Below are 23,968 nucleotides of genomic sequence, written 5' to 3'. Positions count from 1 at the left end.
CTTTGAAAGCGGCCGGAACTCGTTTAATATGAATTGGCCAATTGAAATGAAAGAGAGATACCACGTGACTGTCTAACGTCAACAGAGAAAATAGGGTTGCTATTAAAAACGTTTATTTTACGAAGCAAACACTTGTTTGTTGCCTAGGAAAAAAGAACTTGTTTTTTTATTATTCATTTTCATTTTATTTATTTTTTTAACAGCGTTCTTGCTGTACTCCCTCAACTCTGCAAGGCCACATCTGCTGTTGGGTGCTCTGAAGCCCAGCTGCTGGAACTTAACTGGATCTCTCTCAAATTTAAATATCCACTCTGTAAGTAGACAGGCTCCTGTGCTTTTAGCATTTTCTTCTTGAAAATTGCTTATTTATTGTCACACATGTGATAAAGATGTGGGCTTTGAGTCAGAAAATGAAGCACGGTACACAGGCTGCTCATCTTTTCACAGTTAAATTGTAAAATTGTAGTAAATTGACCACAAAGCTTTCATTTACATTTACACTCCACCAAAAAATTAAAACAAAACCCCAAAATGAATGCCACAGTGGGAAAAGCAATATTTAATGCATTTTTTTTTATATATTAACACATTTTTTGTGTTTTATAATGGTTTAAAAGAAGGCTCGGTAAGCCTAAACAAATATATAACCCCAAACAGGTGGGTGAACAGTGGTCTACTGCTGAAAAGCTCTGTAAACCCTACCCACACACAAACAATCTCAAACACACACAGGGCTCCTCCTTTTGTGAGGTTTGAGAGTCTGTGGTGCAGCTGAGTACACTGAGATCAGATGGAACTTTGAGCCTCTTTCTACAGCTGGGACTGCCGACCACATGAAGCATGTGCCTTCTTCTGCTGACACCAGGAAAGGCTGTACAAGTCAGAGGGAAGCTTCACTGTTGTTTTTGTGCAGCACAGGATAGGGCAAGAACCACACTATATTTCCAAAAGCATTCAGTCATCCATCCAAACTGAATTCAGGTGTTCCAAACACTTTAGCGGATGCTAAAGCACATATTGCGCACAGGTCACCGCCTTTCTGCAGAGTCAGTCACTACTGGCCTCCAAAGTAAATGTGGCCCTCAGATAAGCTCAAGAACAGTGTGTGGAAAGCTTCATGGAATGGGTTTCCATGACCAAGCAGCTGCACCCAAACCTTACATCACCAAGTGCACTGCAAAGCGTTGGATGCCATGGTGTAAAGCACGACATCAATGGACTCTAAGGCAGTGGAAAAGTGTTCTCTGGAGCGACAAATTATGTCTTTCTTTTGCACTACGATGAAAGAGTCTGGGTTTGGTGTAAAATTTGGTGGATGGGGTTTTATGATGTGCGGTTGTTTATCGGGAGATGGGCTTAGTGGCAGTGAAAGGAGCCCTTAATGCTTCAGCATACAGTGGGGCAAAAAAGTATTTAGTCAGCCACCGATTGTGCAAGTTCCCCCACTTAAAATGATGACAGAGGTCAGTAATTTGCACCAGAGGTACACTTCAACTGTGAGAGACAGAATGTGTAAAAAAAATCCATGAATTCACATGGTAGGATTTGTAAAGAATTTATTCGTAAATCAGGGTGGAAAATAAGTATTTGGTCACCTCAAACAAGGAAAATCTCTGGCTCTCACAGACCTGTAACGTCTTCTGTAAGAAGCTTTTCTGTCCCCCACTCGTTACCTGTATGAATGGCACCTGTTTGAACTCATCATCTGTATAAAAGACACCTGTCCACAGCCTCAAACAGTCAGACTCCAAACTCCGCCATGGCCAAGACCAAAGAGCTTTCGAAGGACACCAGGAAAAGTATTGTAGACCTGCACCAGACTGGGAAGAGTGAATCTACAATAGGCAAGCAGCTTGGTGTGAAAAAATCAACTGTGGGAGCAATCATCAGAAAATGGAAGACATACAAGACCACTGATAATCTCCCTCGATCTGGGGCTCCACGCAAGATCTCATCCCGTGGGGTCAAAATGATCATGAGAACGGTGAGCAAAGATCCCAGAACCACACGGGGGGACCTGGTGAATGACCTGCAGAGAGCTGGGACCAAAGTAACAAAGGTCACCATCAGTAACACACTACAACGGCAGGGAATCAAATCCCGCAGTGCCAGACGTGTTCCGCTGCTGAAGCCAGTGCATGTCCAGGCCCGTCTGAAGTTTGCCAGAGAGCACATGGATGATACAGCAGAGGATTGGGAGAATGTCATGTGGTCAGATGAAACCAAAGTAGAACTTTTTGGTATAAACTCAACTCGTCGTGTTTGGAGGAAGAAGAATACTGAGTTGCATCCCAAGAACACCATACCTACTGTGAAGCATGGGGGTGGAAACATCATGCTATGGGGCTGTTTTTCTGCCAAGGGGACAGGACGACTGATCCGTGTTAAGGACAGAATGAATGGGGCCATGTATCGTGAGATTTTGAGCCAAAACCTCCTTCCATCAGTGAGAACTTTGAAGATGAAACGAGGCTGGGTCTTCCAACATGACAATGATCCAAAACACACCGCCCGGGCAACAAAGGAGTGGCTCCGTAAGAAGCATTTGAAAGTCCTGGAGTGGCCTAGCCAGTCTCCAGACCTCAACCCCATAGAAAATCTGTGGTGGGAGTTGAAAGTCCGTGTTGCTCGGCGACAGCCCTAAAAAATCACTGCTCTCGAGAAGATCTGCATGGAGGAATGGGCCAAAATACCAGCTACTGTGTGTGCAAACCTGGTAAAGACCTATAGTAAACGTTTGACCTCTGTTATTGCCAACAAAGGTTATGTTACAAAGTATTGAGTTGTATTTTTGTTATTGACCAAATACTTATTTTCCACCCTGATTTACGAATAAATTCTTTACAAATCCTACCATGTGAATTCATGGATTTTTCTTTCACATTCTGTCTCTCACAGTTGAAGTGTACCTCTGGTGCAAATTACTGACCTCTGTCATCATTTTAAGTGGGGGAACTTGCACAATCGGTGGCTGACTAAATACTTTTTTGCCCCACTGTACCAAGACATTTTTTGACAATTTCATTTTCCTGATTGTGGGAACAGTTTGGGGAACGGCTCCTTCCGGTTCCAACATCACACCTGTGTACAAAGCAAGGTCTTTAAAAACTTGACTGAGGTCAAAACTGCGAGAACTATGCAATGAATTAGAGTGGAGCCAGGCCTACTTGTCCAGTTTCTCACCTCACAAATTTGCTTCTGCAAGAATGGTCAGAAATTCCCATAAACACACTCCTAAACATTGTGGAAAGCCTTCCTAGAAGAGTTAAAGCTGTTTTAGTTGCAAATTCAGTGTCAACTGAAAAATCAGGATACGCACAAAAACCCCAAATAAGAGCAGTAAAGACACAACACAGAATTTTGGCTGTCAAAGAATCTAAATTGATCTTTTATGCAAATTCAGCAACAATCTATGCATTTTGTGTTTTTTAGTATAATAAATGTCATGTCAAGAAGAATGTTTTCACAGCTCTGTGGAAAACTAAGTACATTCTTATTGCTTAAGAGGTTAAATAGCATCTAGGTACAAATGCATTTGATTAACTGATCTTCAGCAAGTGTGAGCATCTCTACAAAAGCAGATATTTGAGCAGTTTGCAGATCTGGAGGTTTCAGTTGTTTATTAACACAATGCCACAATCTTCCCAGGAGTGGACGCCAGTGCAATTACAAAAAGACTAAACTATGGCTTGTTTGGAATGCTTAGCAAGAGAAATGACATAGCAGCACAGCATAGGTTTGAAAGTTGAACAAACCACTAGATTTCTGAAGCAATGTCCTTTGAGGGGACAAGACCAAAATCAAGATGATTAGCCACAGTGCATACCCCCACATCTGAAGAAAACCAAACAGTGCATATCAAAATAAAACACCTCATACCAACTGTCAAGCATGATGGTGGAGGGGCAAAGAGTTGGGCTTGTTTTGCAACCACACGATATGTGCAACTTGCAGTCATTGAGTTGACCGTGAACTCCTAATGTGAGTCTAATGTGAGGTCATCTGTTCAACAGCTAAAGCCCAAATTAGGTCATGCAACAGGACGATGATGTCAAGTCTATGGTACTTCTGCATCTAGCTGGCCCTACAGAATAGGAGCAAGCATGAAAGGAGTAACGTGGAAGGTAATTTCAAATGCAATTTTCTTTTTAACTCAACAAATATCAGCAAACACACAAACTGTTTGTGTGCAGTTTGTTGCACACTGTGTCTGCACAGGTCAGCTGATCATGACCTGTACATTAAGAAAATCTTCTAGGACCCTCAATAAAAATCATTGTGAGATGTGACTCTTTTCTCCACTCTGTAAGCGACTTTAGGGTTTCCCTAACTATTGAATCCCACTTTAACCCCTGACTGTACCCAGTTCTTGGTTTAGGTGTGGAGCCAAATGACTCTCTACAGTGTATCCACAGAAAATATAGCTCCTTTTAAAAATTCTTCTTTTTCTCTGCTCAAGTTCTTATTAAGTGATTCAAGTTGAGTACATGTATTAGAAATAAAATGTAGACTAAAATTAAGTTTGTATTCCCATGTACTAATATAATTTTATTGTACTTCTACTTAATTACTGATGTGTACTTTTGCCAACTCTGCTGCTAAAGTTCTACAAGCATTTGAATTTTGGGGTGTACTTTGCTACTCACAGGATCGCATCCAAATTTGTAAGTAAAGTAAGTGACTGTGCCAGTGCTCATAAACTAACTGCTTGCTGCCTTAAACCTTCTCGTCCCCATTCCTTTTTATTTTATGTCTCTGACAGTCTACTGTTATTCCTTGTCCAAAATAACAAACCTAAGACAGGAACTTTTCTATGCAAACATGTTCTTGGCCCTCCATCTTTTTCTTCTTCATTCATATAATTTCACAGCATGGTGCTGGGATGACAGACTCAGTGTACGGATGGTGTATTAAAGAAGTAGTCCGATTCCTTATCTGGTGCATAAACAATTACCCCATCTTGTTGAAATGTTCAGATTTTCCACTCAGTTTTGTAGTCATACTTTAGATTGTAGTAATACAATAGTTACTCAGTAGTTAAATAATAACTAAACCATACATTTCTGGTAGGATGTGTTGCTATATACGCTTACTGTGATACTCAGTACTTCTGCTGTATGTTGCAGCTTGTCATTTCCTTTCAGTCACCTTTCTCACTCAACATGTGTCAGTCGACCTCTCTGCTGAATCACACTTGTTATTAATCTCTTCTCTGTCTCTCTTCCACAGCATGTCTTTTATCCTGTTTTCCTTCTCTCACCCCAACCAGTCGCAGCAGATGGCCCCGCCCCTCCCTGAGCCTGGTTCCGCTGGAGGTTTCTTCCTGATAAAAGGGAGTTTTCCCTTCCCACTGTCGCCATAGTGCTTCCTCATAGGGGGTCATATGATTGTTGGTTATATTTCTCTGTATGTATTATTGTAGGGTCTTCCTTACGAGGCTAATGTTGTTGTGATTTGGCGCTATATAAATAAAATTGAATTGAATTGTAAACATGGTCTAATATTCCTCTTGATGGGGTTTGTTGCACCTTCTTCCAACTACAGTTACTTTTTAAATCCAACTATAGACTGTATGAGCATAGCTCCTGGGTCTGACAAGTAAAGTTAACATGGAAGACCCTTAAACCTGCATTTTTCTAATGGTCACTGGCAGGGGATATCTGTACTCACAAAAGACTTCCTGTCATGCATCTGCAGGCAAAACAACCTCTTTAAACACTTCACTTCCTTGAGAGCTTTATTGATCCAGTTATTTATTCTGGATCATGCTGTTCAGGTTGGAAAAACTGGTCAGTCTCTCTTAGAAACGAGGATTATCCAGTGCAGTGATCCCCAAAATGTGGGTTGAAAGTATTATAGGTAGGCTGCAGTAATAACAGAAATTCAGATTGAAATTACTCACAAGTATGTACAGTTATGCATTTATTTATGCAACTGTTTATGTATGTAAGTGTCCCAGTGGCAGGTGGGCCACACATTGGCCTTCACACTTTGCATATAACTGGGTATCATTAGCAATTTATAGTCAACAGCTTGTGATATGTTTTTTTAATCAAAATGTTCGTGGAATCACTCTCTCACTCTGTTTTATGTTGATAAGAGTGAAGATTAAAGATTGGGTGGGCCACATGGGATTTCCTGGTTTTTAAATGGGCCAAAGCACTCTCAAGTCTGGGAATGGCTGATGTAGGATATGTTCATAAAAAAAGCGTAAGAAAACAGAAAATGTACATTAGATGCTACTTAATAAAGGTTTTTGTAATTGACCCTCCCCACCCAACAAACCAGCTCGCACACCTCCAGTAGATCTCTATCTTTATTTGTGTATGTCTATACACATATAAAAAATAAGGACATATGTACAATGGTAATAAATATCAACATGTTTTTACAAATGAAATAAGTTACTTAACATACTTTAAAAACAAACATAATAAACCAATAACAGAAAAGCAAAAATGGGACAAACTAAACCTTGGGTGGTAACAGAATAATCCAAATGATAAAGCATGAAAACAGCAGAACTTAAAGCCTCGTGTGAGAGAAAATATTACAAGCAGACAAATGCACTGGAAGTGAAGAAATGTACATAAAATACACTACACATGCATTTTTTTCCAAGCCTGAGACCTGTTATCTTTTTAGTTTTTGCAACATGTTATATTAAATAAAATTCTAATTGTTAAAAAAAAGGAGAAATATTAAGACATAACCAAGTACCAGTGTAAAGAGATAATGTGTTCTTAGCTTTTGGCTTTTGGGAATTTAATACTATAATGTTGACATATTGTTTTTAATCACAGATCTGCTCCTGATCCACCACTATTTATTTGGCTTTCAGGAGCTAAAAAATTAAATAATAGTTTTGGTACATCATTCAGTCTTTCATTAAGTTAGGAGATAAGAAATTCAGCAGATAAATGACTGACATGTAAACAGGAAGTTCATCAGTCTCAAGTCTTCTTTTTCATTTTGCTCCGGGGGAAATTAAGCTGTAGATAAAATATGAAAGGTCGCAGATATCAGCTCAATTCAGCAAACTGGACGGACTGCTGATACTTAAATATCAATCTGCAATTGAATTAAATCAATATTTCAACAAGAACAAAAGCAATTGCAGTCTACTTTGGCTTTTCCAAAAGGTGAAGAGGCTTAGAAAAGGTAAACATGTTGAAATGCAGCAATGAAATCCTGTACAACTCTTGAGCCATAAAACCAGAAATATTTTTTCTTTTCTTTTTTCAAAGAGAGCATTAGTGTTGCACAATATTAGTGTCTGTAAAAGTCCAAAAATGATCAAACAAAATGATGTACAAGGATGATCATATCAAAGATGTACAGTCCACTTGCAGAGAATCATGCAACACTAGGATGGAGTGCTGATGGTCGACTACCTCTTCAACCTTGGGATCATATTAATATTCTACATCTCTCTCAAGGCTCTGTACACAGAGGGGCAAAAACACATTTTTTTGTCCGTCCCCTTCTTTCTTGCTGTGCTCCGCTGGTCCCGACAGACATGTCCCAAAAATAAAAGCCACCCCCTGATGGACAGAGCACAAAGGGAGGACAAAAACATGTAGAGTGAGTAACAGCAAACAGCTAAAAAAGTTATGCACAATATGACTTTGCCACGATCTGATCTATTGTTGGCTATGCTTCAAAGTTTGCTTGGAAGTGGAACAGAAAGTATGTCAGAATATTTTTTTTGGACATCATTACATCAGCGTGGAACACATCGTATTTTGGGCAACGCGATCTTTTGGAAAATTCAATAATATGATAATATGAGCTTTGGCTTCGTGCTAAAACTTATGGGATATGAAAACTTCCAACGATTAATGATATGTAGTTATGTAGTTAGTTGTCTATTCTGAGCAGGAGGCTGAAATGAAAAGACCCTCAAACTTGCAAGTACAGCAGAGGTTTTGAAACAGAGATTTTAGGCAGGAAGACCTTCCTTGGGTCAGCTTATTTTGATGGCTGTCACACTGGAGGATTTTCTCTTTAATAAAATGCTCTTGCCACAAGCTTCAGGCTGTGTGTGGCCCCCTTTCTTATCTTTTGCCAGGGAGAAAGCTTTTCAGGTGCACCTGCACTTCAAGACTTGCATAAAAGAGCACACAAGGACAGCTTTGATGGGAAAAAAACACACAAGCTGGTAAAATGGGATGGATAGACCTTTTTGACATTGGACATATGCAAATTTTTACATGATGATGGCGCTAGTGGCGTCCAGTAAAGTTAAAGAAAAGTCACTACATGAGAACCAAATCTCATGATAAATGATGAATAGCTGCTTATTGGGCTAAACCAGGCCGGGCCTCAGGTCGGTAACTATTCTTATACTGTAGTCATACTATGACATTGGTCTTGAAATATTTGGCATGAAATAGAAACTAAGTACAGTTGTTACTAATTAAACTAATTAAAGGATCTGTTCTATTCGGGTACGGGTTGTTAATTAATGTGGCCAGTAACACCTGTGACGTCTGTTAAAATGGTCTTTGCTAATGGACTATTACTGTTTACAACTTTAGCAGTGGAAGTTCAGTTGTTTGCTTTGAGGCAATTATGAAACCCATAACAGAAGTTGTGCTTTATTTATCACAAAGCAGACTGACTGCGCTCATGCTTACAAGAATTTCCCAACTTTTTGGTCAGTTTTGTTTATCTCAAAGGCTAAGTGGCAAACTTTGCACTGGAAAAACAAAGCCAGTGCTAAAGTGCATTTCCTCTAAGGATATAAAAAAAGTTTTTGACCTCTGAGTATAGACTCTCCCATGACAACAACTGTAGAGGGTCTAAAGCTATTCATAACTCATCTATTGGGATTTTGTTAAGGCCTGTAGCTAGCTGCTGTTTTCTAGGCCTCACTTCTGCTAATTCGAGTCACCAAACCTCTTAAATGAGTTTGTGGTGTTGGTGCCACGTATTGGTCTACTGTGTAGTACAGGAGTCTGTGTGCCTGTGCTTGGATATAAAATCTACAAATGTAGCTTGATTAGCATTAGTCAGCATTAGCATTGTTAGCACTTTCCAAAAATTTAACAGCTAATCACATTTCTTAAAAAAGTTAGCAAAATGTGTTTGCAAACTGGTGAGAACCATCATGGTAGCTAGATCCATCAGTTCAGTAAAGAAATAACTAGTTTGGCCTTTAATGCATTATTAACTTTCTGTCAAAGAAAGTGTAAAACAGATTCAAGCTCAAGATGTTCCAGTTTCATATTTTTGGGCTGCACTTGGCATTTGTGTATTTACAGTTGGCCTGCTTTCAGCATCATAATTAACAGACAGATGTGAAAGCGGTATCTCAGTTATTTAATAAAACCCTTTTCAGACAGTGACCATATTGGGTTCATCAATCTCTTAGATTGGTACACGGTTGTGAGGTGATCTTGTGTGTTTAGACTTTCACCATAAGTAAACAGTGAAGATTACTGTACTTTTCAGTGTTTTTGGTCACAGGAATACTGTTACTATGGTGGGTGCTCATGTTAAACACGTCCACACTTAGTCAGTGTATATAAAAGACACGGGTGTCAAACGTAAAGCCCGGGGGCCAGAACTGGCCCATCTCCAAACCAGCCTACATGACTGTTTGGGAAAATGTGAAGGAGTATAAAGCAGTTTGAGATAAATAAGGACTTTGAACTGTGAATCATCAAAAGTTACTTCAGTAGAATTCATGAATATAAGCACTGCTTTGGGAAAACAGTATAACAGGGCTTCTTTAATAGTAAGGAGAGCATGTTTGAAAGCACCTTAAGTGAATTTCCCAAAATGTTGAATTACTCCTTTAAGAGACACTCTGGGCAACCGAAGTGTCAGAGAAGCCAAATAAATAAACTAAATAATTTGCAACACTACACTGAGCAGCAGCAAGTGCTAAAACTCTGAACTGGAAATCGTTTATGGCTATGACATTTCTTAAATCTGCTTTCATGGATTTAATTAAGTGCAACAATACCTTTCACTGGTTTCTGGCCACTTTCTGTCTGGAGCCACGTGTTTGTCGGTACAGGTTCATTCAGTCTGTCCATCAACACTGTATGTATGAGTGTGTGTGTGTGTTCTCTTCATGTCGTCATGTTTTACATTATTCTCCGTCTGTATAAGTCCACAGTAGCTCCGGGTCCGTCTCTGGGCGTCGGTAACAGGGAGAGGGGTTTCAAGGGGGTTTAAGGATCCATCACAAACACACTGTAGTCCAGGATGGTTGGGATTCAGAGGACTGTGAGTGTGTCTGTGTGTGTGTGTGTAAAAGTGTGTGTGGGAGGGGTAGTTTCTTTCTTGGCAGTGCAAGTTACCACCCTCACCAAATACATCGAATATAAAGCACTTATTGAGACATCCACAGCGGTCGCAACAGCGAGGGCTCAGCTACATTCTCCGTGCCAAATGTCTTCACGTCAACTTCGATTTGAAATCAAGTGTGCAATTACTGCTCAGCTGCTATGAGCTGAATGCAAATAGCCTTTGCACAAGCTTCCACAGAAAAAAAAAGTGCAACCAAAACACCTATCTGTCACACTCTGTGACTCTTAATAAATGTCATATGGAGTGCACTTGAAGTATAGTGGACTTGAAGGTGTGTTTGAAGGTCGCCATGCAGGGCCGTGCGAGGAGTAATGTAACGCCAGGAGCTTTTCCTCGCATTGTCATTCAAAAGTGGGGAGCCGTTAGTCGCCGATGACTATTTGAACACTGCCGTATTTCCAGAGCAAACGAATAACGAGAAATGTCTTAATTCAAAGCAACGGTCATCACATCAAATCAAAAAGGAAGAGATCGAAGTCTTTCTCGGGTGGTAAATACAAGGTGTGGAAGGGGCGAAAATACAAACTGTCTCGAGAGACTGTCCTTCATTCAACAAAAAATATTTAAAAAACGTCTTTTTCCATTGAATTTCTTCTCTTTGTCTTTCTCTCTCTCTCCTCTCTCCTTTCCATCCCGTACAAAGCTCGGGGACATGATTGTCGTCTTGCTTAGAGATTAGGCTTTTTTTCAACTGCTCGCACACTCTCGGCTCACTAATACAAAAAAAGGGAAGACACGCTTCCAGTCTTTAAGTGCAGTAAGCTGTAAAAGTCTCAAAGGAGCAGAAAGACAGAGAATCAGTTCAATATTTCCAGTTAGTTGTCCTTGTCGTTTGTCAAGTGGTTTGAGAACTGGGGCAAAACGCTTCGCTTGGTCCGCTCTTTGTAGAAGAAATGTGCCCTTCTGAGAACAGGTAACGCCATTTGTTTGATTTCCGTGCTCGAGGTGTTCTCCCCTGCGTTCGTCTTTTTTTTTTCTTCTTAAATACACAATGTACACAAGTGGCGGTTTCACAGTGGAAGCAGAAAAAGCCACAACCATGACTGCATGTTGTCCAAAACACAATAATTAGAAGAGTTCATGTCGCTCGAACACAGTGTATGAGTGTGTATATTTAACATGCTGTGTGCTATAAATGTCTACAGTGAGCCAAACAGCCATTGGTGGAGCGAGAAAGAGGGAGTGAGAGAGAGCGCGGGGGAATTGACAGCATGTTGTTGCAAGAGAGAGAGAGAGAGAGAGAGAGAGAGCAGGCATCCTCGAAAGGACAGAGGTAGGTTGGTTGTTGTTTTTTTTTCAAACTCGGGGAACGGAGACGGAGGAGGACGGGCCTACACCGACGACTCCTCCGGGTTGGCGTCGGGTAGCACGCTTCTCTGCTGCAGGGTGCGTCTCAGCTCTTCCTTGAAGGGGCTGGAGTAGTCGTTCCCACCCATGCCGAGGCCTCCCAGCCCACCTCCCCCAGCACCAGTCCCGCTAGCCCTTTCCTCCCCTGCTGTGCTCAGGTTGAGGCGGATGTAGCCGTTGCTACCGGAGCCTCTGATGTTTGTGAGGCTGAGACGGCTGGGGGAGTGGATGGGCTGGCCGGGTATGGCGCTGGGCGACGCCGTGCTGCTGACACTGTTGGGCCCCAGGGCATGACCGGGAACGATCTTCAGGGAGCCGTCTGAATAATAGTAGTTGGCACCTGTCTCCCAGAAGCGGTCTTCATCCGTGGGCATCTTGCTAGGCACAAAGGTGGGCGGCTCCTTAGGCAGGGTGATGGGGTATACGAGGGTGCTCTCGAGAGGCTTCATGTCTACTCCCTTTCCCAGGGCCAGCTTCAGCCTCCTGCGCAGGTACAGAGCTACGACGAGAAGCAGCAGGCACGCTGCTCCGAGCGTGATGACCAGCACCCAGAAGAGGCCCATGCTGCTGTCCGGAGCCCGTGCTTCCATGAAGACTGGAGCGCTGGCTACCACTGCCACCTGGTAGCGTTCTGTCTGAAACTTGACTCCCTGCTCCTCAGAGTAGCAGATGTAGCGGCCCGCTTGCAACTGGCCCGCTTCAGGGATGATGAGAGCTTTGAGGGTCCGGTCGAAGCGCGGCCCTCCTGCCTCCGGATCACCCAGCTGAAGCTCACGGTCGTTGAGAACCCAACAAGGCTGAGCCAAGTTGGAGACCAGCTGGCAGGGCAGCACCATGTCAGAGCCCACCACAACGGTGACGTTCCTGAGACGGGAGTGCTCTGCGTAGGAGAGGTGGAGGAGGGGCAGAGGGTGCAGGGAAGAGGAGACAAGAGTGGGGGTTAAGTGTCGTCCATAATAAATCCATTTCATATTCTGCACTAGCCAGCTCTCCTGTGCTTAATTCAATTTATTCAGCTCAGTTCAAATGTACTCGCTGAGTCCATTCCCTTTACTTGCTGCTGATTTGCTCCTACACTGACAATCAATTCCCACAAGGGGCCACTAGAGAGGTGTCAGCGCCACACTCACCAGGGCTGGGGATGGAAACCGGCTTATCAAACTTGGCTTTTCCCCGGTTGAACCTCTCCAGCATGAGGTCCTGTGAGAGGGAGGAGGTGGACCTGGAGAGAAGAGGGCAGAAAGCAGAGAGGAAGATTAATAATGTTGCAATAAGGAACCGAGAACATTTTAGTAGCGGAAGAAACATGCACAGAATAAGGGGAATCAATAAAAAATGCACAGAAAAATAGTTTTTCCAACACTTTAACAACAAAATGCATTTAATCAGACAGATATTTCAGTAGAAATAAAATAAAACTGTAACAGTACAGAAAGCCAAGGTTACCTCACAGCTTCAGGCTGAAAGTCTAAAAATTTTACTTTATAGGATTTATGCATTTCACTGGCAAATGAAGGAATCTCTGTAGTAATAGGATTCGTAGTAGTTTTTATTTTTATTTTTTTTATTTCTAGATCGATCAGTGTCAAAAACACTAAAGGATGTAAAAAGGCAGCAGTCATTAGAGCCCTGTATCGTTATTTCCAAGTTTCTTTAACTAAAGACGTGATGATTAAATAAAAGAAATCAGTGCAAGCAAACTCAACCACATCATAAAAACAAAGTTCTTTATAGTTCTGTTGAGTTCATATACACTGAGTTCTTTTGCCGACTCACAGTTACTGTGATGCATGATTACTAAGCAGTTTTTGAGTCTCTGGAGACTTTTTAGCTGCCGGTTCCTTGACAGATTCCTGATGAGAGGAGATGATTTGCAAGGTGCGCAGAGACACACTTGCAAATCTGGGACAAACACAGACTTAACACGACACGAGTACCCGAGGCGAGCTGAGATGAGAGGAAGTGTAACTGGCTGGTGTCAGATGCCGTACCGACTCGTCACAAAGGGATATAACCAGCTTGAACTTTTCTTAAGAGCGTAAATTAGAGCCATGTCACTAGTTGACTGGACTGGCGGTGCTGTTGAGATGAATCAGTGGAAAAAAGATATGATAGTTTTCCTTATTAATTATAATTTAGAGCAGTGAAGTGGAAGATAGATCCAATCATCATTAGATAATGATGATTGGATAAATGAAATCAGGCACTGGAATATTCCAATTAGTGAAACAGTTAAAGGGGTACATTTTGTTTCAGGGGTGATTCAGATGCTTGTCTAACATTTGTACATCAGCAGATTCCTTTAAAGCAAATAATTTTTTCAGTATAGTGTGGATGGATGGGTGTACATAGGTACTAGTCTCACCCTCGGTGGAGGTCGATGCGGACGCAGGCCCTACCCTCGCTGTCCCAGGCGCAGTAGGGATCCCGGGCGAGCAGACAGTCTGGCTGAGACTGATAGCGGCTGCAGTTGGCCAAGGGCAGCTGGAGAACCTCAGAACGAGATCCGATGTACAAGTACTTCTACAGAGAGGCAGAAAGAGAAGAAGAAGACAAAGTCCAGATCCAGAAGAAAGATAAACAGAGAGAGAGGGAGAGAGTGACTCAGTTAGGGGTTAGAGGAGATAATGGGATAATCACTCTCAATTACAATAACACTGACCCCCCCCCTCCAAATCCAATCTGGTTTGCACTCTTTTCGCAAAATGCTGTTATAAAATGTCTGATCGCAGCTAAGCCAGCATTAATGAGATAAGCACGAAGCTTTAGGGAACGCCCTGTCGGAAGGCCATCGATCGACGGACGCGCTGCTGTAGAGCTGCGGGGACACAGCAGCCGTCAGCACACAGGCTCCGATGACAGCTCAGAGAAGCCGAGAAAACAGAAGGGCCAAGGGTTCAATTCCCCGCTGTGGTGAAGGATTGGAATGACTGTTATTTGGGAAGAGACTTTCAGATTCATCAGGCAACAAATCATCACAAGACAAAGCAGCACTGCCTCCACTGGATACCAATGAGCAAATGATGAGACAACAAAGAGGGAAAGCAGATTCAAAAAGCACACTGAAGGAATGTGATCACACGAAGAGAGAGCAACCAGACAGGAGATTCCCAAAACAAAAAGGAACTTTGTAGCCCCCATCCCCAAGAGACCATTAAGATTTCTCATCTCTCGCAAAGACAGAAAACAATACACCTAGGAGTGTGTGGTGCCATGGAAACAGATGAAAGTTCAAATTCAAATAGTAGAGTAAAAGATGAGGTGAATTAAATGTGGTCTGTTCTGACTTTCTTTATGTATCGAGACACCTGCTTTCCAAGTGTGCAACAGAACCAAATGTAGACGTCACTTCGCTAAAGGCGCTGCTAGAGTCTTTCTGCTTGGTCCATTCGGGGATACTGTGAAGACATAGCAGCCTGCTCTGAAGCAGAGGACACACTCCCTGGTTGTGGTGAAACACAGAAATATGTGCATGGGAGCCACAGTTAGAGCAGGTTGAAATCTATCAATGCTATGGAAAGATGCTTCTGTGCATCCTTTTTTCCCCTCCTTTGGGAACGCTGTCCCACAAATCAAAGTGACAACATATATTGTGTAAATTGCTGGAGTGTTTTCTACTTTATACAACAGCTTACCAATAAGCTATTTAAAAAATAGGGCCATTATACGACTTTATTCAAATGCTTGTTATGAAGTTGTTGCCTTGTTGAAGGACATCATAAGGCAGGCTTAGAGAACAACTCCATAAACAAGGATAATGATCAAAGAGTAGTTTGCATAGGTCGTGTCCTCATTTTGGTTGCTGCTGTATCGGCAAAATTTAGAATTTATTTTTTTGCTTTTTCCATTTTAATTCAGAGATGCTAATTGATACGATATGAAGAGATTCTAAAGAGACAGAAAAGGAAGCTACAGGTGGACTGAATACTAACTGTGAATACTGTCTTTCATTTGTGCTACTGCATCCAACACACTGGTCCTTGAAGGCATGTTTTTAATCTAAATCTGAGTCTGAACTAAATGAAAGCCGAGTGTTTTAAAGGGGCACCGGAGCGATTCGAGGTGTCAGCGTGTTCCAGCGAGCGCGCGGCATGTGGCAACACCTAAAAACATTTTTCCTCCACACCTTTCCAATTAAGGGGCTGTATCCTACATTAATATTAACGCCCACTTCACATACCGATGAGTTAACGGCTTGGGGCTGAGGAAGGTGTCAGATGCTTCGAGCAACACTCAAACTACCAGCATGTTTCATGCGTGCAACACGAGTGTAGTACTGTGAATGCCTTGCAGGAAACACAGTTTCACAGTGTGAGCGGCTATCGCTAACATAAATATGACTGCACAGCATTTAGTAACTCTTTTATTTTTAAGGGTTTAAGTAGGACTGGACACAGCTAAGCCAGAGATGGTCAAGATGTGCTGTTTTATTCCTAGTTTGGGTTTCATGGGCACCGTGACTGCTCTTTGGCCATGCAGCCCCATACACAACAAAGTGTGGTGCATTGTGCATACTGATGTCTTTCCATCAGTTTTCTGCAACTTGAATTGCAGTAGCTCGTCTGTTGGATTGGACCACAGGCGCCGGCCTTTGCTCCCCGTGTCTATCAGTGAGCCATTTGGATAGATACCTCACAAAAGCTGCAGTTCTGGAGATGTTTCATCCCAGTCGGGCAGCCATCACAGTCTGACCCTTGTCAAACTCAAATCTTTAAACTTGCACCTTTTTTCCTGCTTCTAACACGTTAACTTAGAAGACAAAGTGTTCCCTTGTTAATATATCTCACCCACAAACAGTTGCCATGGTTGTTGGGATTTTCCCTGTTTTCTCTGTGTGATTGTAGGGTCTTTATCTTACAATATAAAGCACATTGAGGAAACTGTTGTTGTGATTTGGCGTGAGTTCATCCCTTTTCTTCACTTCACATGTCAGCGGTCTCTCTGGGCTGTGTGAATGGACGTTCACGTGTAAAAACAGCAACAACTGAAACACATCCTGTTGTTGTTTTCTTACCTTGGCGTGGGAGATGGTCAGGCTGTCGACTGGCTGGGCCGTTTCAAACAGCTGGATCTCCTCTATCACGTGGGCCTCTGAACCCAGGATCACCACCCTCTGCAGCCAGCCCTCCGCTGCAGCACAGAGAGGAAGAAGACGAAGAAGATTTGAGCTCACTTTACTTCTGTCCTATTCACATGGCAGTTTTCAATCGAGTTTACTTTGGTGCACTTTTGTTGCAACACAGAACACCCAGCACACCTTTGACAGCAAAGCAGGGAATTTAAATATAAATCATACAATTTTGGCAAATATTTACAAAAATAAACCTGCGCCAGCGCTCCAGTTCATTTGTACCATAGCGATATGTTACAGTAAATTACCCCATGCACCTGTCACTGCATAGCCATCAGTTTAAATATTAATGATCAGCACACAATCACCTGTGACTGCACAACATTTGACATCCTAATATATTCACACACACACATACACGCACAGGAGCTCATTTAAATATTAATGATGAAATATGATAATGTACAGGCACTCCTTTGGTGCCAACAATTTAAATATTAAAGCACAAGCTGCAAAAATATAACCTATGCAGCAAACACTTTTTTCATGAACTATTGATTGCCAAAGACACAGTGAGTGTGTTGCTCAACTGCTCCTGGTTCATGCTGAGTGTCTGAAAAGCTAGCAAGGCAACAGTTAAGGTTTTATGGCATTTTTTTTCTTGCTGTGGCAAGAAACCCCCCCCCCCAAAACAGGTAAAACTAAACTAACACCACTGATCATATGTCCTTGCCCCTATGATGTGCTGAAGAGCCGGTATACAAATGGAGAGAGGCCGTAAATGGAGCAGCTGACCTCAGTGCAGCTCTAAGTGGTGTTATTAATTACACCTGGGCTTTTCCTGGTGTGACTCAAAACAAGGCCAGCTTCGCTACGGGCCACACATCAGCATCACGCCAAGGGTCAGACATGTATACAATACCGACATGCTTTAACTGAATACAAAATGCAAGGCCTGCATTATCTTCAAGTGTAACTTTGCGCATGTGAAGGTTTTGTTGACCAGTCAACAAAATTGTGCACTTTAACTACACTTTTAACTACAAAGTACGCGATCATAAGGCTGTTATATTGCAACGTCCCCTTTTTATTTTTTTCATGGAGATGTTGGAAGTATCATAATTGTTTCGGCTGCTTTTACAGCCTCCTGTAGTTCTGGTTTAAACACTTCGATTCTGAGGTATGCTTCTTTCCAGTTGAGTAACTTTCTGCCTGTTTCCTGTCTGCTATTGTGTAGACTGTGTAAGAAAAAACCTGACACAAATATATTCTTTGAGAACTGATACTGTCTCGCAGCAAATGGATACACGGGCCTCTCTTTTCACTCAGTAATGAAGTTCTCAGTCCCACACCTCTCCCTCACGAGATTGCCTGCCTTCAGCATCAGCTTTCAGTTTGGTCCAATTTGGTGTTAGCTAGCATGTGAACCTGCAGGTGCAAAGCTGTCGTGCAAATCTGTTTGGTTTGGTGTTTGGTGCAAAGGCTGTGCAGAACATTTTTTTTGAAAACCTTAAGATATATGCAGGCTTTAAATTTTAAATTTAAAAATATTGGCTGGAAAAAAAAGCAACAGAAGACGAGTAGAAAGTTCCCTCTAACAGAAAAACGTGCATCACTAATGCGCAAAGCCAGAGTGTCATCAATCGTTTTCATCGACATCAATTTGTGATTGAAAAGGTCACGAAAAGGAAATCTTCTTGCTGGAACATCCATCTGCCGTACTGAGCTCCAGCTCAGCAACAAACTACAGATGAATTTAAAAGACTGGAGGTGCTCCTGGCCCTTCAACACCTCGGGTAACAGCATTTGAAGAGGTTTTATTTTATTTTTTTTAAGTGGTGTGTGGGGAGCTGATGCTGGAGGAAGAGGAAGAGGAGATCCTGTGCTCCTTTCATGTAGGGCATTGTGAACAAGTTTAGATCCCTGGTGATGAAAGGTATTTCAGGCACAGCTGGTGGGGTGACCTTGATGTGTGTGTGTGTGTGTGTGTGTGTGCGTGCGTGTGTGTGTTACGTGCTGACATGCGCTTTCTTCTGTGGTCCTCTTGATTACGAGACTGTCACAGATAATGCGAAAAGCTAACCCAGCAGCCAGAGGGGGGCTTGAGAGATGGAAATACACATACAGGCATAGCAAGCAGAAGGCATATCACCGCACTCGCCTCTCACGCCGTCACAGACCAGTGTCGGCTAATCCCTCAATCCCACAGCCTGTTTTCCCCCCCGTTTAAAAACAGTGTTGTCAAGCACTTCTCCTCCTCTCTCTCTCTCTCTGTCTCTTTTTTTTCACATCAGCTGTCGCTATGCCGTCGCTAATAGCTAATCAAGCCCGCAGCCCAATTGGCACTGCGAGCGCACGTCTGCCAAGGGCCCCGTTGAGTTTGTGCCGTGAAGCACGACAAGCGGGGATGACTGCACTTGCCTCAGAGAGTGTGAGTGTGCATATCTGTGTGTGTCCATTAGTAAGGTGCTAGCGCCCGCGCGTGTGTGTGTTTGTGTCGCAGCAGCAGCGGCCATGTGTGTGTCCGGGCTGGCCTCACCGCCTGCCAGCAGAGAAGCCCCGAGTCCGCTGTTGTCACACTGTCAGTGTTGTCCCAGTCACTCTGTCTCTGCAGTGATCTGAATGATAAGTAGGGGAGTCTTTCCATTCATGAGATGGGCTGCATTCAAATTCACATTCCCTGGAATCCGCTATTAGATGTGTATTATCCAGGATTAAGGCTCCGGGAGGGCGGGCTGATTTCTGATCCAAAACAGGACACCTGCGTATGGGCCCAATGGCTACTGACTGGAGATATTAATTAAGTCGCGGGTGTGTAGACGTTTCCTTTGATGCATGAAGACGGATCTCAGCATGCAAATCTAGCCCCTAATTGAAACTCAGCTAAAGTCTGGCCAGATGGCATGTTGTTTTCGTGCTACCGTACCTTATGCCAGTACCTGTTCCTCTGTGCTGCCACGGCCCGTAAGCTCTTATCTCTATGACAAACACTCTATACATGTCATATATTTTCACCGGCCCGCTGAGAACACCCCATCTCTACAGATGGGGGTCAAAAAAATAACAGAAACATCATAAATCATGAACACTGTGCAGTCTGCTTAAAGACGATGATTCAACTTTATCGCCTTTTTTCTTTTTGAAGCTCCAGAGCAAGATGCTCTCTTGGTCTCTAGCGCCGCAGTGAGCGGAGACGGGCGGCGAGCTGTGAATAGTCGTGTCAGTGGGAATGGAAGCAGCGACTGCAGTTGAAATGTCACAGCATTCGGGCCGTTAGTTAAAGAGCAAAAATTAGCTGAAGTGACAGTTGAAGTGGAAGCGCTGAAAGCAGCCGAGAAGTCGCTGGAGGGGTAGGGGGCATTAAAAGACTTGAATTATTGCTTCAGTTTAAGTGTAGCAATGGAAGCAATCAGAGTTTTCATGTTGAAGTGCCAGGGATGGGAGAAGTGTGTGCAGTGTAAACAGTTGAGCAGTGGGAATAGGCTCTGAGGAGGGAGTGTACACGATTGGTGATGCGTTTTCCCCCCAATAAAAACATCAGTGTTTTAGCCAAACACCCATGCCAGCATCATGATTCATTACCTGTGCCGATGAAGAGCATGTTGTACGGCCTCTGGTCCAGGGCGCTGACACGATCCACCGCCAGCCTCGTGAAGTTGACGCCCTTGGTGAGCAGCAGGAGGCGGCCCAGAGCTTTGTCCTCCATCAGAGGGTGCTTCTTGGCAAAGTTGAGCGTGGCGTCAGGCAGCTGCAGGGAGCTGTTGTAGCCGTTCTCCCTGTCTGAGTTGGTTATACACTGCAGTAAAGAGAGAAAAGAAGGAGGGACAGGGGAGGGAAATGAAGCGGGGAAAGGAAGGGAGAAGGATATGAGGAGAAAGTAAGAGGGCCAGGAAGGAGAAAGAGGAAGAGGAGGAAACTTCTTAGCTGCAGCTGATACAGGTTGGCACGGTTAACTGGCTTACAAACCAGTGCCCTCCCTCCACCCCTTCCTCTTCTTCAGTTTTGCTTCGCACTGGCTCTCACCTCCGCCTGCTAACACCCCTTCCTCTCCTTCCTTTCCTGTGGCGCTGGATCATTATGTCCTTGGCCTCCAAGCTACGCCACATCACCCATTTTCCCTCCCTCCTTAACTATCCCATAGGGACTATTTTCCTGCTCTGTGAAGCTGTCTACAACTTGATCAAAAATTTAAACATTGACATGGGCAGTTTCTTACCGATCCCGGCCGCGGTGTGGGGACAGAACCCGTGTAGCGTCCCCACCTCTGGGACGCCTCTCTGTACTCCTTGTAGGACCCTTTGAACACCTCCTTCACGTTACTTATCTGGTACTGACACACAGCTGACACGTCCACGTCACCCCTGGAACATGGCAGCAACATGGGGGAATCGGTGATGTGTGGCAGTAATAATCGAGACAAATTACCTGTCGTACAAGTCAGCGAGACACACTCAACAGGATGTGAACATGTACGTTTAAAAATAGCAGAATCCAAAAATACCAGGCAGTGAAGCGTGCTGCTTTTAAACGACCCTCCCGGTAATCACAATGTAGTAAATAGATATTAAATGTATGGTCTAAAACTGATTTGTTGACACATCTCCACTGTTTCCATGGTGAGGCACAAATTGATGCACATGTACGAGGGTTCCTTCATACGCCAGTGAAATCCATCAATTAGTGCCGTGACTCAGGAAATGCATTTCATTTAATGGTGAGGTCGGGGATTCGGGAGCTCTTCAAAATTTTTTTTTTCCCCAACACATTTTCAGACATCCAAGTGGGACTCAAATTGGGTATTGACGTCTGACACAGACACATTAAATTATACTTTTACTTGATATCTCACGAATATCTTTAATTTCCATGCTCATTCACCGGAATGAAACTACCCCCTCCACTCGTTTTTTAATTCCACTCTCAAACTCTCAAAATTGGTCACATGACTGCATCATTTGACTAGAATACGTCATCGTTTTCAAAAAGGCTCCGGGTGTCGCGGTCCACACTGCGACGTGAAAACGGCGTTTTCAAATGTATCCGCTGTGGAGAGGTTTTTCAAAACGCTGCGTTTTCTTTGACCAAAAACGCCGTCTCAGTGTGGACGGAAGGCAAAAACGGAGCGAAAAACATGCGTTTCCAAACAAAAACGTATTAGTGTGGACATGGCCACAATCAAAGGTTTTGGGTGAACCCGCTGTGAAACCTGGCCCCACCCTATGATGCGATTTACTGAGGTCAAATGACCCAGGGTGCGAGTGGGCGTTAAGGCGCCAGAGAAGGGATCTCAAAACTGGATTATAGATGGCAGACAGTTGGTGTTGTAAGCCCCGCCCTCTGTTCAAAGATGGTCGTTCACAGTGGACATAGACGGCTTCTTTCACTCCTCTTTCAAACCATCTGTCGTCTCTGTCCAAAATGTGAACATCGGCATCCTCGAAAGAGTGACCTTTGACCTTTAGATGCAGAGCAAGTTTGAGCAAGTCAGAAAAGTAGCAAAGTCCGAATTTACAGCTATTGCTATTTAGCTTTAAACGCTCTCTCCATTTTTTCTTTGCAATGTGTGTTTTGTTTTCTGAAAGGCCGAGTTCATGAAGTCATATGATGTCCTCTTCCATTTCAGAACAGTGCTCCTCCTGTTAATGTGTGACAGAGCTGCGGGTTTATAAGGTCAACGTCACAACCAAAGGACAGCGCCGATGTCTTAGCGAGTTAAAACGCAGCCCTATTCAGTCACATTATGGCTTGAGCTCCCGAGTCATCATTTACATAATGTCCAATTATCTTAATGTTATCTCTATCAAAGCCAGGGGGCTTTAAGGAAACCCCAGCAAGTCACACACAGAAAGAACGAGGGGATTAGGCTCTTTTTTTCTTTTCAAGCAGCAGAAGGAACTCCGAGCAAGAAACAAAGCTGGAAGTTCAAAGCCGGTTCAGTTTGCGATATGATATCTTACTGAAGAGCACAAAAGACTCACATCTAAGGGCGCTGCCTGGAGACAGAGAACGTTTCCAACTTTCTGAGGACAACCTTCCGCCCTCGCTCCAGTTTCTTTGTTGATTAGTAGCTCATTAACACGCTGCCGTGATGCCCAACAAACAGCCGTCTTTACTCCGCTAATAATGCTGGAGTAACTTCTCACAGCTGAATCATGACTGTCAACACCCTTTTAATTAACAGTTTGTAGTTTAATTATTGCGCTCAAAATGACTTAATTTTCATCCCACTGTGTTTGAAATGGAACAGCAGCGAGTGGACAACAGCACGGTGTGTTCACGAGACATCTGATTTACTCAGGGTGGATTTCTGCTCCTATAAAATAAAGCAGTTGCTAAAACAAGATATATAAATACTTTGATTGGACCGATCACTTTGGAGTCATGCATGATTTTAAAGACCTTTGTCTTGCCGTGAAAATGAATGCTCGACAAGCTGATGTAATATGTTTGGAAAATGCACCCACCATTGTTCAAAGCTAAATTAAAACCACGAGACGTTTAATCTCTAATAAAAGCAGTAAAACATTTTCAGGGACACTCAACTCGTATTCTCTCAAAGTAACTCACATTAATGTCAGCTAAAGGCCTCATTACGCAGGAAATACCTAATCACGCAAAGTACATAATTAGAGCCATCCTCTCAGAGTGACCATTGGTTTGAGTAAGAGGCTGACAGGTTGGCAGATGACAGCTGATAGCATATGTGGCAATTAACTTACATCTATTTGGGTTTTAGTTTGAAACAAAGTGATGTCTGCGGTCTCTTTTGCACCGCTGTCGTTCCGACTTACCACTGAGCGTGGAAGATGCCGTAGAAGGTGGTCCCCCGCCAGTCCTGCCCCGGCAGGGTGAAGACGGCTCTCAGGTTGTTGAAATAGACGTGACGCTCTGGGAGGGAGCACTCCAGCCGGGCTTTCTGGAAGGTGGTCCACTTCTTCTGCAGGGTCCTGGTTCCACCCAGATCGCCCTGAGAGAGAGCACAAATCAAATCTTATTTATGACTAACGATTATTATTTTAGGATTTTTTTAATGCTTATTTTTTTAACCCACCGTTTGCATTCAGTAACACTTTAATATAAACATAAATACGACTTAATACGAATAACAGCAAGGTTTGGGACCAGTGGACGGATTTCATATTCGTTTTCTGAAGCAAGAAACATTTAATCTCGTTTTAAGAAGACTAAGCACTGCAGTCACTTTGTGACAGCATACTTGCTTTGCCT

General features: G+C 43.2%; 1 protein-coding gene and 1 long non-coding RNA gene across 3 annotated transcripts in view; one reads left to right on the top strand and one right to left on the bottom strand.

The window, feature by feature from the left end:
• The first annotated feature begins 120 nt into the window (after nt 1-120).
• On the top strand, nt 121-5,433 carry LOC308404656. Its single transcript, XR_013973171.1, has 3 exons — nt 121-313; nt 4,014-4,124; nt 5,230-5,433. It is a non-coding gene; the product is annotated as an uncharacterized lncRNA (long non-coding RNA).
• Nucleotides 5,434-6,304: 871 nt separating this feature from the next.
• The window catches only part of sema4c (sema domain, immunoglobulin domain (Ig), transmembrane domain (TM) and short cytoplasmic domain, (semaphorin) 4C), a 114,226-nt gene continuing 96,562 nt past the window's right edge, over nt 6,305-23,968 (bottom strand). For both annotated transcript variants that reach the window (XM_080893068.1, XM_080893067.1), the window contains 8 exons: nt 23,533-23,708; nt 20,958-21,102; nt 20,324-20,537; nt 16,685-16,800; nt 14,036-14,193; nt 12,801-12,892; nt 9,974-12,550; nt 6,305-7,544 (listed from right to left, as the gene is read on the bottom strand). In XM_080893068.1, the coding sequence (XP_080749194.1) occupies nt 11,655-12,550; nt 12,801-12,892; nt 14,036-14,193; nt 16,685-16,800; nt 20,324-20,537; nt 20,958-21,102; nt 23,533-23,708 (1,797 nt within the window). In that variant the 3' untranslated portion in view covers nt 6,305-7,544; nt 9,974-11,654. The remainder of the gene's footprint in view (nt 7,545-9,973; nt 12,551-12,800; nt 12,893-14,035; nt 14,194-16,684; nt 16,801-20,323; nt 20,538-20,957; nt 21,103-23,532; nt 23,709-23,968) is intronic.

Source organism: Rhamphochromis sp. 'chilingali', assembly GCF_963969265.1.
Source record: "Rhamphochromis sp. 'chilingali' genome assembly, chromosome: 10".
Taxonomy (NCBI): domain Eukaryota; kingdom Metazoa; phylum Chordata; class Actinopteri; order Cichliformes; family Cichlidae; genus Rhamphochromis; species Rhamphochromis sp. 'chilingali'.
This window is presented reverse-complemented; position numbering and strand designations above follow the sequence as displayed.